Below are 13,632 nucleotides of genomic sequence, written 5' to 3'. Positions count from 1 at the left end.
TTCTGCTCTGAGCCACAGCGCTTCCATTAGCTTGAGCCTTTTGCTTTGCTGCTCTGGTCTGAGTCATGATTCTATTAATTTATTAATTAATTATAATTAATTATGTTATGTTATTAATTATGTTAAATATAATTAATTATATTACGTTTGTAATCTAAGTCGTTATATGTATTTATTTAAACGTACAATTTAACTGCTAACGAAGTTCAACTAACGCTATCTAGTACGGCATACAACTATTGTATCACAATGGCGGGAAAATTACGAACGCTAGCGGAGTTGAAACACGTGGAAACCTTTACCGATACTTTTATGCAATTACAAGGCCGAGTAAAGAATAAATACACCAAGTTAATCAGAAAATCACAAAATTATGTTATACTACTAAATTTAAATCAAAAGTTTTAGAAAAACAATAATTTCAAATCAATAAATAAGAAAAATCCACTTAGCGGCTTGGAACACGACCGTCTCTAGTCTCTAGACCGTCTCTAGACCGTCCCAAAGGAGACAAGATGGTCTTAGCAAGCCTTGTATCCTTTTGTAAGTACTTTCCAAAGCTTTGTTCAAATTACATTTCAGTGAAATATCTGCATACATAATTTATGCATATACCTTATTCATATATATATATTTATACTGTCCAATTTGTTATTTCAGGCTGTTTCAATGATAAAATCATCAAAAGAGCTCAATTTAATAGTTAAAAAAGGTGCTGGCCTTTGTTTATTCAATGATGAAGGATTTTGTCAACAAAAGCAAGTAATAAATGGTCACAGACATGATGCACAAGAAACTGAGAAAAAGTGCACGTGCGGGAAAGAATCTAGTGAGAAGTAGGTTTAAAAATGCTAATTATTTGAGATTGCTAATTATTTTAGATTATTATATTATAAGATTATGAATTATTTCAGATTACTATGATTCTTATGATTATAAGATTATAAGAATTATGATTATATGAAGAATGATTATAAGAATTATGATTCTTGTAATCATTATGCTGTGAAAAATTAATTGCAACATATTTTTTTTATATAATCTTTGTTTTACTAAGAATTTTTAAATTTCTGCAGAATTTACAAGTCGAATTAAATAATAAGTGTATTCCATCCCCGTATAAACAGTCTCTCCTGTTAACAAGCACAGATTATGCTGTGAAAAATTCTATTCCATGAGCCTTGCACAGTCTCTCCAGGGCCAAATTTATTGATAAGGCTCACATCATGTACTTCCTCCTACCATGTCTGGGCAGAATTACACACACTTTCAATTTCAATCCTAATTCATGACTTTTTCCCAGCATTATTCTGTACTTGTTAATTAAATCCTCAGCTCTCCTACTCTTAATATCTTTAGTGCCAATGTGTATAACCTTTTGTGCCCTTAAAAGATGATACATCTTTACAACATCACTACTTTTAACCCTGGCAGATATACCCTAGTCCTGTTCCACTTGTCCTTTTTGCACAATATATTTCTCACTTCCCTGACAATCAAACCAGCTATAGCTGCTTCCTGTAGGACCAAGGATCTCTGCTGCAGAGAATATCTTTGTATTGTCTGATGCTGGAGCATGGGCTCAAGCATTGTGCTGAGCAGCTGAGTGCCTGATGGATACCTCTTTTTTAATCCTTTGAGGGCATCAAACCTATTCTTCAAACTCTTATATAATCCCATCAAAATTCCAAGTTTGTGTACATCTTCGTGCCCTTTGCAACAATATGCACAAATGCATCCTCTATGTCTGTACCATGTCCTGCTAGAGATAGATTTGCAAAAAGAGCCCAAGTTAACATACACATAACATAATCCTGATTTGTAGAACTGTCTTTGAAAGTTCTCCCCCAAACCAAAGCCTTTCCACTTCTTTGAACCCTTTTCTTTGCTGCTCTAGTCTGAGGCATGATTTTAGCCTGAATTTAATTTAAAAATGATACATGAAAGTAAAAGATCTAAAAGAATAATGCTACACTAATCCAACTTATTTAGTGGCAGTATAAACTGTGCTCTTTTGGATTATGTTACAAAAGTTATACATGCTTGGTTTTTTTTTCAAATTTGAAATTAACTGCAACAACACAAGAATTGGCATTATTGTAATTCCATAGAAAAGTGCCTGTTGCCAGATCTTTTGCAGATTACATACATTAAGGCAATTTGTTGCTTAGTCTTCTGTAAGCGTGCGTGCACACACGCACACGCACACACACACACACACACACACACACACACACTGTATATTTTTTAGAACTGCTATTTTTAAAGTGATTTTAAGCAATTTCTTTGTGTACATAGATGGATATAACTTCTAGAAAAGGAAGTAAAATTATTAATTGTATTAACAGTGGAAAACTGATATAAAGAACCAAATTTGCTAATATGATTGGTGTAAATAAATTTTTTCTGTTAAGAATGGAGAAAGATGGAAAAATTGTAGAAAATTAAGAAAAAAAAAACCGGATGTGTATCATATATGCACAAAAGATGTTTTATGTGAAAACATCTTTGACAAAAATCAGAACCATTTTAAAATCGAACAGCTAGAACTGAAGTTATGAACGATGTATCGTTTTATGCTCACGGCTGCTACTTACTCTACCAATTCAACATTAGTAACTGAGTTATCGTTTAGTGACATAATTTGTGTCATTTCAGTTTCACATTTTTGTGACAAATTGGTTTTACTTCAGTTCGAAATTTAATAGATACCATCAAAGATGTTCTCACATAAAAAAAAAATGTATAACTGTGTTAGAGAAGAAATGAGCAGGTGCAATTGTGAAAATATTTATGTAAAAAAAACCAGGTGTATGTCATTCACTGAACTTTCCTGAGAGTAAAAGCACTATCAATCACAAAAGTGTCTTCTCAGTGGTGTAGCCAGGGTAGGGTCAGCAGGTACATTACCCCTGATGCCGAAATCCGGTATTGTGGCACTTTTTAGCATTAGGCAATTGACACCTTTTTTTTGTGAACGTACCTGCTGACAAAAGATCCTGGCTATGCTACTGTCTCTCCTACAAGAGTTTAGAGATAAATGGTTGGAAGTTGTCTAAAAGTCTGCAAAACTGTCAGGAACGCTCTTCTGAGTAAATCTCAATGCTAAAACAGATTATAATGGACAAAGGATCATATCAATTAGCATTAGCATTAGCAAAGGTACATGATGCAAGACAGCAAGCTTATATAGCATCAGCCAAAAAAAAAAAAAATCCTTATTTCACCCATCCACTCACTCCAAATGTTTGTCAAGTTCTGCCTTGAATCTATTTAAGCTATCAACTTCTACAATGACAGATGGAAGTTTGTTCGAACAATCAACCACCTGTTGGCTAAAGGCAAACTTCCGCACATCTATCCTACAACCATCTTTCCTCAATTTGAATTTATGCCTTCTCAGGCAATTATTCTGAACAAGAGGAAGAATCCCGTCAGCATTGAGCATGCTCAGACCATTTTAGGCTTTATACACCTCAATCAGATCACCTCGCAGGTGCCCAGTCTCCAGACACTACTCGTTCCAACAGCTCTATATCCTTCTTAAAATGAGGCCTCCAGACCTGTATACAGTACTCAAGGTGTGGCCTGACCATTGTCTTATACAAGAGGATAATCACCTCCTTATCCCTGCTAAAAAAAATTCATGTATATCATTGACAAGACACCATGAGCTACTCTTGCAGACCGTCTGCACTGCTCAGAAAACTTCACAATTGCCCCCAGGTCCTTTTCATTCTCTACCACAGTCAGTGTAGTACCACAAAGTTGATACGTTACTCTGGATTTACTGCTTTCCATATGTAGTACTTTACATTTGTCAATGTTAAATTTCATTTGCCACCTCTCAGTCCATCTGCTCAACTTTTCTAGATCCTGTTGCACAGCATACTGTCATTAGTGTCATTAACAACCCTGCCAACCTTCGTATCGTCTGCAAACTTGGACATTAAGCTGATATACCATCATCAGTATCATTTATAAATATAGAAAACAACAATGGACCCAACACTGAACCCTGAGGGACTCCACTAATAACATTAGTCCACAATGAGCAATGTCCATTGATTACCATTCTCTGTCTTCTCCCCCTCAACCATCCCTTTATCCATAGCAGCAATTTGCCTCCAGTGCCACACTGCTCTAATTTGTGCAGCAGTCTTCCACATACAACAGTATCAAAGGCCTTTCTTAGATCCAAATATATGATATCAAAGTTATTCTTTGCATCCAGTTCCTTTGTGACTATATCATAGTATCCAATAAAATTGGTTAGACGAGACTTCCCCTTAACAAACCCATGCTGTGTCCGAGCTATAACTGAAGTCTTGTCTAGATGATCCTGCAATGCTTCTTTAACCAGTTCCTCCATTAATTTCCCTGCAACAGGAATTAAACTAACAGGTCTGTAATTACCTGTGTTTCCTTTTGATCCTCCTTTGTGGATTGGGGTCACATTTGCACATCTCCAGTCCATGGGAGGTACCCATGGGCTGGAGATGTGCAAATGTGACCCCATTACACTGAGAATGACTAGTATAAAATAACATTTAGTAATGAGATTGAAATTAATAGTGGATGTGCCATTGGTGATTTTAAATGTTTTTCACTCTTCTGATAAATCATTAAAAACCAGTGCACAACTTGCAGTAAACTTGCCAGAAAATATTATTTTATTGAGTTGCATTAGCAGTCAGACAATCGGATATGTCCATGCTATTGAGGGAATGATTAATGTGGAAATATTCAAAAACCTTCCAGAAAAAAAGTTGTGATTCCATCCTCTAAAAGATCCTTTCCTGGATAAACTTTCACTTTACAAAATGATAATTGTAAAGTGAAAAAAACTTTACACCATGTTGTGCAAATAAAGCTGTCGAATACTGATTAGAAAATAAGAACATCATCATTCTGCTTTGATTATCTTATTCACCAGACCTTAATCCAAGTGAAAATTGCTGGGCTGAGCTGAAAAATGAAAGTAGCTGTATAGAAACATTAAAATTATTGAGCATGTCAATTCTGTGCTATTCAGGTGTGGGGACGTTATTATAGCTAAAGGGTACCAACAAATTGTGAAATTTTTGAGTGTGTATGAAATCTACAATATATCATCACAGTTATTTGCTTTTTTTGTGTCACCTTTTCACACTCTTTATTCTGTTGTTGTTTTTCTTCTGCACGAAAATTTTCTCTTATTTAGCCAATTCCTCCCTTTCAATTATCACCCTATTGCATTTAGTCCAACTCTTTCTCGTAATAGAAAAATCTTTCAACAACCAACTTATAGATTATCTTGACACTTTCCATGTGATTAATAATCAGTAATATGAATTTCATCAGTGTTGATTCAGTTATGCTACTTATCTTTGCATAAATCCTGTGAAAAAGTCTTCAAAAAGTCAAGCACTTGTTTGCTCCATTTTTGAGGTTTCAGCCATGTTTGGCCTAAAGCTTTTCTAAGCAACACTTGTTGTAATCTCCATTTTTTTGAAACATTAGCTAGTTTCTTCTCTGCCCAGTATATCTGTTTTCTAACTTTTCAACTTTGAACTTTTTGCTCACTCAATAAAAATATCGAGCACTAATCAAATGGTTAAAAATAAATTGTTGAACCATGAGTGATACAAAAGGAAAAAATATTACACTACTCATAGTTTATTAAAAAATATAATTCCTGCATAAACTGCAACTCTTCCTATTTTAAATTCTTGTTTTCACTTTGCCCAGAACGACCCATGCTTTTTCCTTCTGGCTGATCACAACTCAAATGCTAACTGGTCAGAGCTAATGCCAAATCATTGTGCAATATTCTTTGCGGATGAAATGCTGCCTTTCCTACAATTCTCCAAATTGTAAAAAACAATGCCCCTTCTTAAGATGAAAGAACCTCTGAGCAGGCAGCACCTCAGAGTGAGGGAATATTGTTATCTATGATATTTAAACAGTTTTTTTCCTGTAACTACCATTCTGCAACTAGTTTTTAACAATCTTCATGTGTTAAGTAATGAAATACATAACCGTGTATTTTATTATATTTAAGTGGGAGATGTCTGCAACATAACTTCGATGAAAAAATAAATAAATTACAAAAATGAAAAAAATTAATTTTAGTACTGCATATAATGAATTTAAGCTCTTTATTAAGATTACCCAAAATCTGAAATTGCTGACGACTGTGGTGAACTCTGAGTGTGATTTCATAACTGAAGTTCAGTTGCATTCAATTTCAAATCTTATATCATTAGAAATTATCAGCTTATCATCATTAGGATTTTAATGGTCCTAATATACAAATCATAATTTGTGAAGATATTCCGTTTCTAACAGAGCTTTAAATTTTATTATAATGAAATGCTATATCTTTTTATAAAGCTGCTTATTCTAAAACCCTACACAAAATCTGTCTAAGCTCATCTTCACTCTGCATCCTTCTCTGTCTGTGCTCATATTGTAATCTCCTGCACTCTGCATTATTTCCCATTATCTCTTGCTAATCACATTATCGAACAGTTGTGTAACAGTGTCCTTTACCCCCCCTCCAATTCTCTGTTTTGTAATGTGTATCATGCTTATTATCAGTTTTATTTATTATAATAAATATCACACATTATATTTGGGACTTTATATTTGAAATGAATTATGAAAAATAAAACACATAACTGCATATCAAAGTATAGAATAAAATAAAATTGTAAAATAATCTTTATATTCATTTGCAGTAACTTAGTTTTTATAAAATGTAACAACTTTATTTTCAGGAGGATATACAGCACAAAGTGTGGTTATACAAATGGGAGATCGGCCATAAAAGAAGAATTGCTCCTTCGTAATGCAGTTAGCTGTAGTTCAAGTGGTTCAGAAAGGGACTATTCCTTAGTAGAACTGGAAGATGGTGAAAATGGGACAAAAAGTGATTTGGAGAGCAGTGAAAGAATTAGACAAAAAGAAAACCATCAAGAACAGTGGCAAAAAAAGGACAGAAAATTTTCAAATGGTAGCACTAAAACTATTGATGAAGGAAAAATAAAGAAAGAGGAAGAATGGATTGCAGAAGAAAAACGAAAATTGGAAGAGGAACACAGGAAACTTCAAGAAGAAAAGAAACATCTAGAAGAAGAGAAACAAAGGTTACAATTAGAAAAACGGCTACAGAGCACTCCCAGTCATGACACACTTGAAATTGCTGCAAGAGGAAATTTCCTATCTGAACTTCAACGAGTTGCAGCAAGGATAAACACAAAAGAAGTAGATGCAGATGTAGTAACAAAAGAGAGATCTCCTGCAACTAATATTACAAATACCAGGCTTCAAAAAATTCCTTTATTACAAGGTAATGTTAAACAAGTAGATATAATATTATACAGAAAACTTTGTTATAAGTGATCATTTTATTTCCTTATTTGTTTTGTTTCAAATGGTGCATCCTATAATTTCCTATTAGGATATACACCGATGAGCCAAAACATCATGACCACCTACTTAATATGATGTTGGTCCTCCAGGTGCAGCCAAAACATTATGACCACCTACTTAATATGATGTTGGTCCTCCAGGTGTAGCCAAAACAGCTCATACTTGGCGAAGCATGGATGCTACAAGATTTCTAAATGTGTCTTGTGGTATCTGGTACCAACACGTAATCAGCAGATCCTTTAATTCCTGTAAGGTCTGTGGTTGAGACACCACAGATCGGAGTTGCTGTTCCAACAGAAACCACAGATGCTCGATGGGATTGATGTCTGGGGAATTTGGAGGCCAGGGCAATACCTTGAAGTCTTCCTTATGTTCCGTGAACCACTCTCGAACAATCCGGGCAGTGTGGCATGGTGCATTATCCTGCTGAAAGATGACACCACCAGAGGGGAAGACCGTTGCCATGAAAGGGTATACCTGGTCTGCAATGATGTTTAGGTAGGTGGTAGACATCAGTGCCCGGCACATTGATGACTGGACCCAGGGTATCCCATCAGACCATCACCCAAAGCATGACATCGCCGCCACGGCTTGTTTTCATCCCATGGTGCATCCAGGTGCCATCACTTCCCCAGGTAAACGATGCACACGTACCTAGCCATCCACATGGTGCAACAGGAAATGTGATTCATCGGACCAGACGACCTTCTTCCAATCACTCAAGGTCCAGTTTCGATGCTTGCGTGTCCATTGTAGGCGCTGTTACCGGTGAACCATGGTTAGCATGTGCACTCGGAGCAGCCTGTGACTACACAGCCCCATTTACAGCAGGGTTCAATGTGCTGTGTGTTGTGGCACATTACTCTCGTCATCAGCATTCCAATTATCGGCGAGTTGCACCAGTCTCCTTTGCCACATACCATCCAGGAGAGCCTTCGCTCACCTCGAGCATCGATGAGCTGTGGTCTTCCAACACCTCGCCAGCAGTGCATGGGTTTTCCCTCCTCGGACCACTTTCGGTATGTACTAACCACAGCTGACCATGAGCACCCCACCAACCATGCCATTTCGGATATGCTCTGACCCAGTCATCTGGCCATTACAATTTGGCCTTTGTCAAACTTGATTAAGTCCGCTGCCTTTCCCATCTAAAGAACAAGAGTAACACTGATCAATGGAGCTCAGTATCAGGTGTTTTTTATACCGTGTCCTGACTCACACATGCGCCGTAGTTCACCTGCAGTTGCTTCGATTTGCATGATGACTTGCTGGTCATGTTTTGGCTCATCAGTGTATTCTATATTTATATAAATCTCTAGTGTTACAATGTGGCAGTAAAAAGTAATCAATATTACAGTAGTTATGATATTAACTGGTGTGAAAAACAAATTAGAGCGTCTGAAGCTCTTATGACTCTGGTCTGAGATATTTTTTATTATTATTTTTAATATAATAACAAATGTGACTCTTTTAAAAAATTTTTAACTATTAAAAGTAATGGGATTTGACTCTTCATCCTTTTTCTTTTTTCAGTAGTTAAAGCTGAAGGCATGGGTTTTAATTTCAGAAATGGGGACTATGACAGTTTAAGGTGTTACTTGGCATCTATTAATTGGGTAGATTGCAGTAGGAGGGTGAATATATTAGAATCATGGAATACTTTTAAAGCAATAATCACAGAAGCCATGAATGCATATATACATTTTCTTAATGGTATCATTAGGAAAAATGTAGCATGAGGAGGATGCCGAGATGGATAAATATGAAACTGGAGAGTCTAACAGAGCAGAAAAGAGCAGCATGGAAAAGTTATAGAGTGATGAAAAGTACTGAAGCCTACAGTGGCTAAAGGTTGATCTGTGATATTACCACAGATAAGGTTATGGACGCCAAAGCTGAGTATGAGAAAGCACTGACTGAGAGAGCAAAGAATGGAACAAGGACTTTTTAATGTATGCAAATACAAAGAAGAAGAAAATGAATCAGATCGCACCCTAGTACTGGGTGTGAGAAAGCCTTAGATAACTCAGCTGATGAACTGAATAGGTACCTCATTAGCCCTTACCTCATTAGCCCTTACTGACAAAAGACTTCGTGCTGAGAAGAGGCTATGCACGTGAGGTTGAGCCACATGAAATTACAAATGAATGTTTATCTAGAAAATCTTTAGAGCCTAAAGGCAAGTAAGGCTCCTGGAGTTGATGGTATATACTTAGTACTTTTGAGGGAGACAGCCAGAGAGTATATTGAACCACCGAGATTAATTATGAAGGCATCTTTGGACTTGGGGAATGATTCTTTTGGATTGGAGAAGTGCAACGTATCTCCAATACATAAAGACAGCTACAGATTAGTTAGTCTGACTTTGGTAATAGGGAAAATCCGAGAAGTAATGATTAAGAGTGCATGCAATCCAGGGATATTTAGATAGAATGGCACTCTGAATGACACACACACAATATGGTTTTGTTAAGGGAAAATCATGTTTAACTAACCTGGTAAGCTATTTTGACACAATTACTCGTGAGCTAGATGCAGGGAACAATTTCAAGATAATTTATTTGGATTTTAGCAAGGAATCTGACTCAGGCCCTCATGAGTGGTTATTGTATAAGTTGGAACTTGTTGGGATTATTGGAAAGATTTTAAGATGGATTATAAGGTGACTGCAAGACAGAAGTTGTGATTAATGGCTATTCTTTAGATTGGTGTAACATCAGAAGTGGGGTCCCCTAAGGATCGGTTCCTGGACCACTGTTGTTTCTGATTTACATAAATGACATTGATGAAGGGATAAAGAGAGTGATGTCAAAATTTGCAGACGATGTCAAGATTGGGAGAGCTGTTAATGATCAGTGCCAAGCAACACTCCTTCTGGATGACTTGAACACGCTTTCCCACTGTATACGGCAATTGTAAGACAGCATTTTGAATACTTTGTCTAAGTATAGAGATGTCACCTAAAAAAGACATTGAGCTTATTAAAAAGATCCAATTACAGTCAACTTGCACAGTGATATGCAAGAGACTGAACCAAATATCAACTACAGTATCACTTTGGAAACATCATTATGACCATAAACAGATTACTGAACTAAATATATATTTTTTTAAATCAATTCACATCGGCATTCTTTTAGGCTGGGCAGTTCTATTGGCTCAGATAGCAGGTATTGGATGTAGAATTGTGTGATCATTGAAAATGGATTTGAAGAGAAATTACCACATTCAAATGTGGAAAAGGCTTGAAGAGTTGGGATTTATCTAGTGATGTTAAAGGAAGTCATGTGACAGATGCCAAACCCTTACCTCTATTGTAATTGGTGCATTCCTGGCCTGAGGAGAAGAGACTTTTACACATCTCCAATCTGCTGGGAGATGTGTAGATGTCTCTACATGCATATAGAATTCCTTGTTCCTGTTCTTTCCACTAGTGATTGATTTCTTATAACCTCAGCTTTAACCTGATTTACCTCCACAGTAGTTCGTTGTGCTTATAATTGTTATATGAATTGATGGCTCACAGAAGAGTGTAAATGTACCATGCTTTTTTCTTTTCCTTATTTAAATTGTTTTAGTTCTCATCATCCATTTTGACATCCTGCTTTTTCAGTATTTCGCCACTAGAATAAATGTGTTAGTAGCTTTGTATAAATCCTTTAAACACACTTCCCATACAGCAATCATATCGAATAGCATATAGTTGTCTCTAAGTTAACTGAGGCAAAATATAAATTTCTTGGACACTGCCCATTTTATGGTCTCTCTCTCATCTTTGTTAAATACAAAGATGAAGGAAGCTCAAAGGGTTAAACTTTTCAGATATTTAATTCTTTGTGGAGACGTGTCTCTATCTAATTGTTTTAAGTAAAAGCTGGATTTGTTTATTTCCTAAAGAACCCCTAATTACATCTAATTACAACCCCTAAGAACCCCACCAAAATACTTAACATTCCTGAAAACCTAAAAAATGTCTGAAAGGCATACAGAAAATGCTGAATAAGTTAATGATAGAAACCCATTTTAAAATGGAGACAAAAATCATTGATTTCATAAGGCTAATAAAATTAAATTAACTGGTCTCATTTAATTTTAATTAAGAAAATAACTAAGAAATTTAAATTACTAAGAAAAATTAAATGATCTCATTTAATTATTCAAGCTGCTTTGCAAATGAACTGATGATGGCTTCCTAAAATATGTAATATATGATGAGATAGCATCAGCAGAAGGAAGTTCAGCATATGAACAGATAATGTCCATCATATATTACATATATGATGGACATTATGAAGACATTATTTGCAAAGCAGCTTGAATAATTAAATGTACCTGTGAATATGTACCAAGTGGTTTCTTTGCAGTCTGAAGACATTACAAATTCGTTAGCAGATATGAGAAATATAAAGTACATTGTGATGGTATATAGAAAATTTGGCAATTTGAGAAAGTTATAATAAAAATATATGCTTTTCTGTATTCACATATATTTATTTTAGCATATTTTTTTATTGTAGGAACAACAAACAACAGAAAATGCCAAGAAGAAATAGTCAGGCGAAAGCAGCACGGTAATCAAATTAACTTTTTAAACTTTACTATTTCAAATCTTTATTTTGTATATAGGTAAATTACAATTATTTGTGTACAGATTGTTGAATTAGATCATTCAGTTAGTCATTTACATTGACCTTTGTGTTATCATTCTTAATATTTAGTTGTCACATTGCAGAAATAACCCCAGGAGCTCACATCTGGTGAGTATGGGCTTGGCACACCCAGGGTCCTGAGCTGGATATCATCATTCTTCTCTTTCCTTAGTGATTCCCTTCTATTTCTTACTCTTGTTTGTTCTCTCTCTCTCTCTCTCTCTCTCTCTCTCAAACTGTAACTTTGAAATTTTTTTTTTTTTTGGCTGGTGCAGCAAAAGCTTTAGGCTTCCTTACACCATATGGCTAATAATAATAATAATATCCTCCTGTCTTTTTCCAATGTGCAGTAAAAGTCTTCCTCTGTGTTTGAATAATCTTTATCACCCAGCTGGAATAATTTTCAGCACCTTTTAAGGGCAGTATGAGAATTCATTTGATACTAAGGTGTAGCATAATTTTTCGAGCAGCATGTGATGGAAGTGAGAAATTAAGCCATGTGATCATTAAAATAACTGTTACTAGTTTTCTTTACATCATTATTATAGCATTTCTGAACCATTAGTACCAAGGAGCAGGGAGGAAAGGAGAGTTGAATATTCACTTATGGCCACATCATAAGCCTCTAGTATTTGGATGTTGTCACCACCCCAAGCTGCTACCTAGATTATAGAAAATTTTAAAAATAAATAAATACGATATATTTTTACAGCAGAGCTATATCAATCAGGAAGAAATAAGAAAGAGAAGTATTTATATATAGTCAGATTATAAAATACTGGGGGGGGGGGAATCATTTCCATAAATATTTATGTTCAGAAAGGCATAAATAGTTGTGAAGAGCATCTACTTCTTCGTGAAGCAATTTGATGAGAATCTTATATGATTATTATATGAGGATGAACTAAAAAATAATGTCTCTTATTGCATAACTTTTGAAGGAACAGAGATAAATAAAAAAAAAAACTACACTTGTAATAAAAAAAAAATTGTCTTTGACATCATTTTTCTACATGTGCCCACCTAATTCGATACATTTTTCCGTGATTAAGAAGTTTTTGTATGCTATTCAAATAAAATTCTTCAGCTGTGGGACCAACCACCTCTTCATACTTTCTGTTACTTCATTGAAATCATATCTCATGGCTCGGATATGCTCTTTCAGGTATGGGAACTAAAGAAAAAAAAAAATTGCTTGGGTCTGAATTTGATCTATAGCAAAAATTTAAAAAAACTTCAAATCCCAGCAAAAAAATTTTTGCCAATGTTGAATGGGTGCAGTGAGGTCACACATTGTGCTGAACCAACATTACTGTATAATAAGTCCCCCAAGTTACGTAACTTTGGACTTATGTAAATTTTCTTCACTCAAAAATTTCTTTTTTTTAGTACTGCAAAATTTAAAACAGCAAAAAAAAAAAAGCAATCAGTAACGATGAACACGGCACGCACAAATTGCACAAGTGAGATAGGGAGTAAGAAGCTTTTAAAATAGGAATGAAGAGGAGATTCTGAAAATTTATTTATGTTCTTTTTATATGACTGAAGATTTCAGTGAAGGGGACAC

At 35.3% G+C, this 13,632-nt stretch overlaps 1 protein-coding gene across 2 annotated transcripts in view; it reads left to right on the top strand.

Annotated features, from left to right (window-relative positions):
* LOC150079833 (uncharacterized) overlaps positions 1-13,632 on the top strand; it is a 172,654-nt gene that overhangs the window by 138,344 nt on the left and 20,678 nt on the right. For both annotated transcript variants that reach the window (XM_090382470.1, XM_090382469.1), the window contains exons 9-11: positions 661-836; positions 6,762-7,333; positions 11,934-11,987. In XM_090382470.1, the coding sequence (XP_090238596.1) occupies positions 661-836; positions 6,762-7,333; positions 11,934-11,987 (802 nt within the window). The remainder of the gene's footprint in view (positions 1-660; positions 837-6,761; positions 7,334-11,933; positions 11,988-13,632) is intronic.

This window comes from Mastigoproctus giganteus, chromosome 10 (assembly GCF_048544385.1).
Source record: "Mastigoproctus giganteus isolate SK-2022 chromosome 10, ASM4854438v1, whole genome shotgun sequence".
NCBI lineage: Eukaryota > Metazoa > Arthropoda > Arachnida > Uropygi > Thelyphonidae > Mastigoproctus > Mastigoproctus giganteus.
This window is presented reverse-complemented; position numbering and strand designations above follow the sequence as displayed.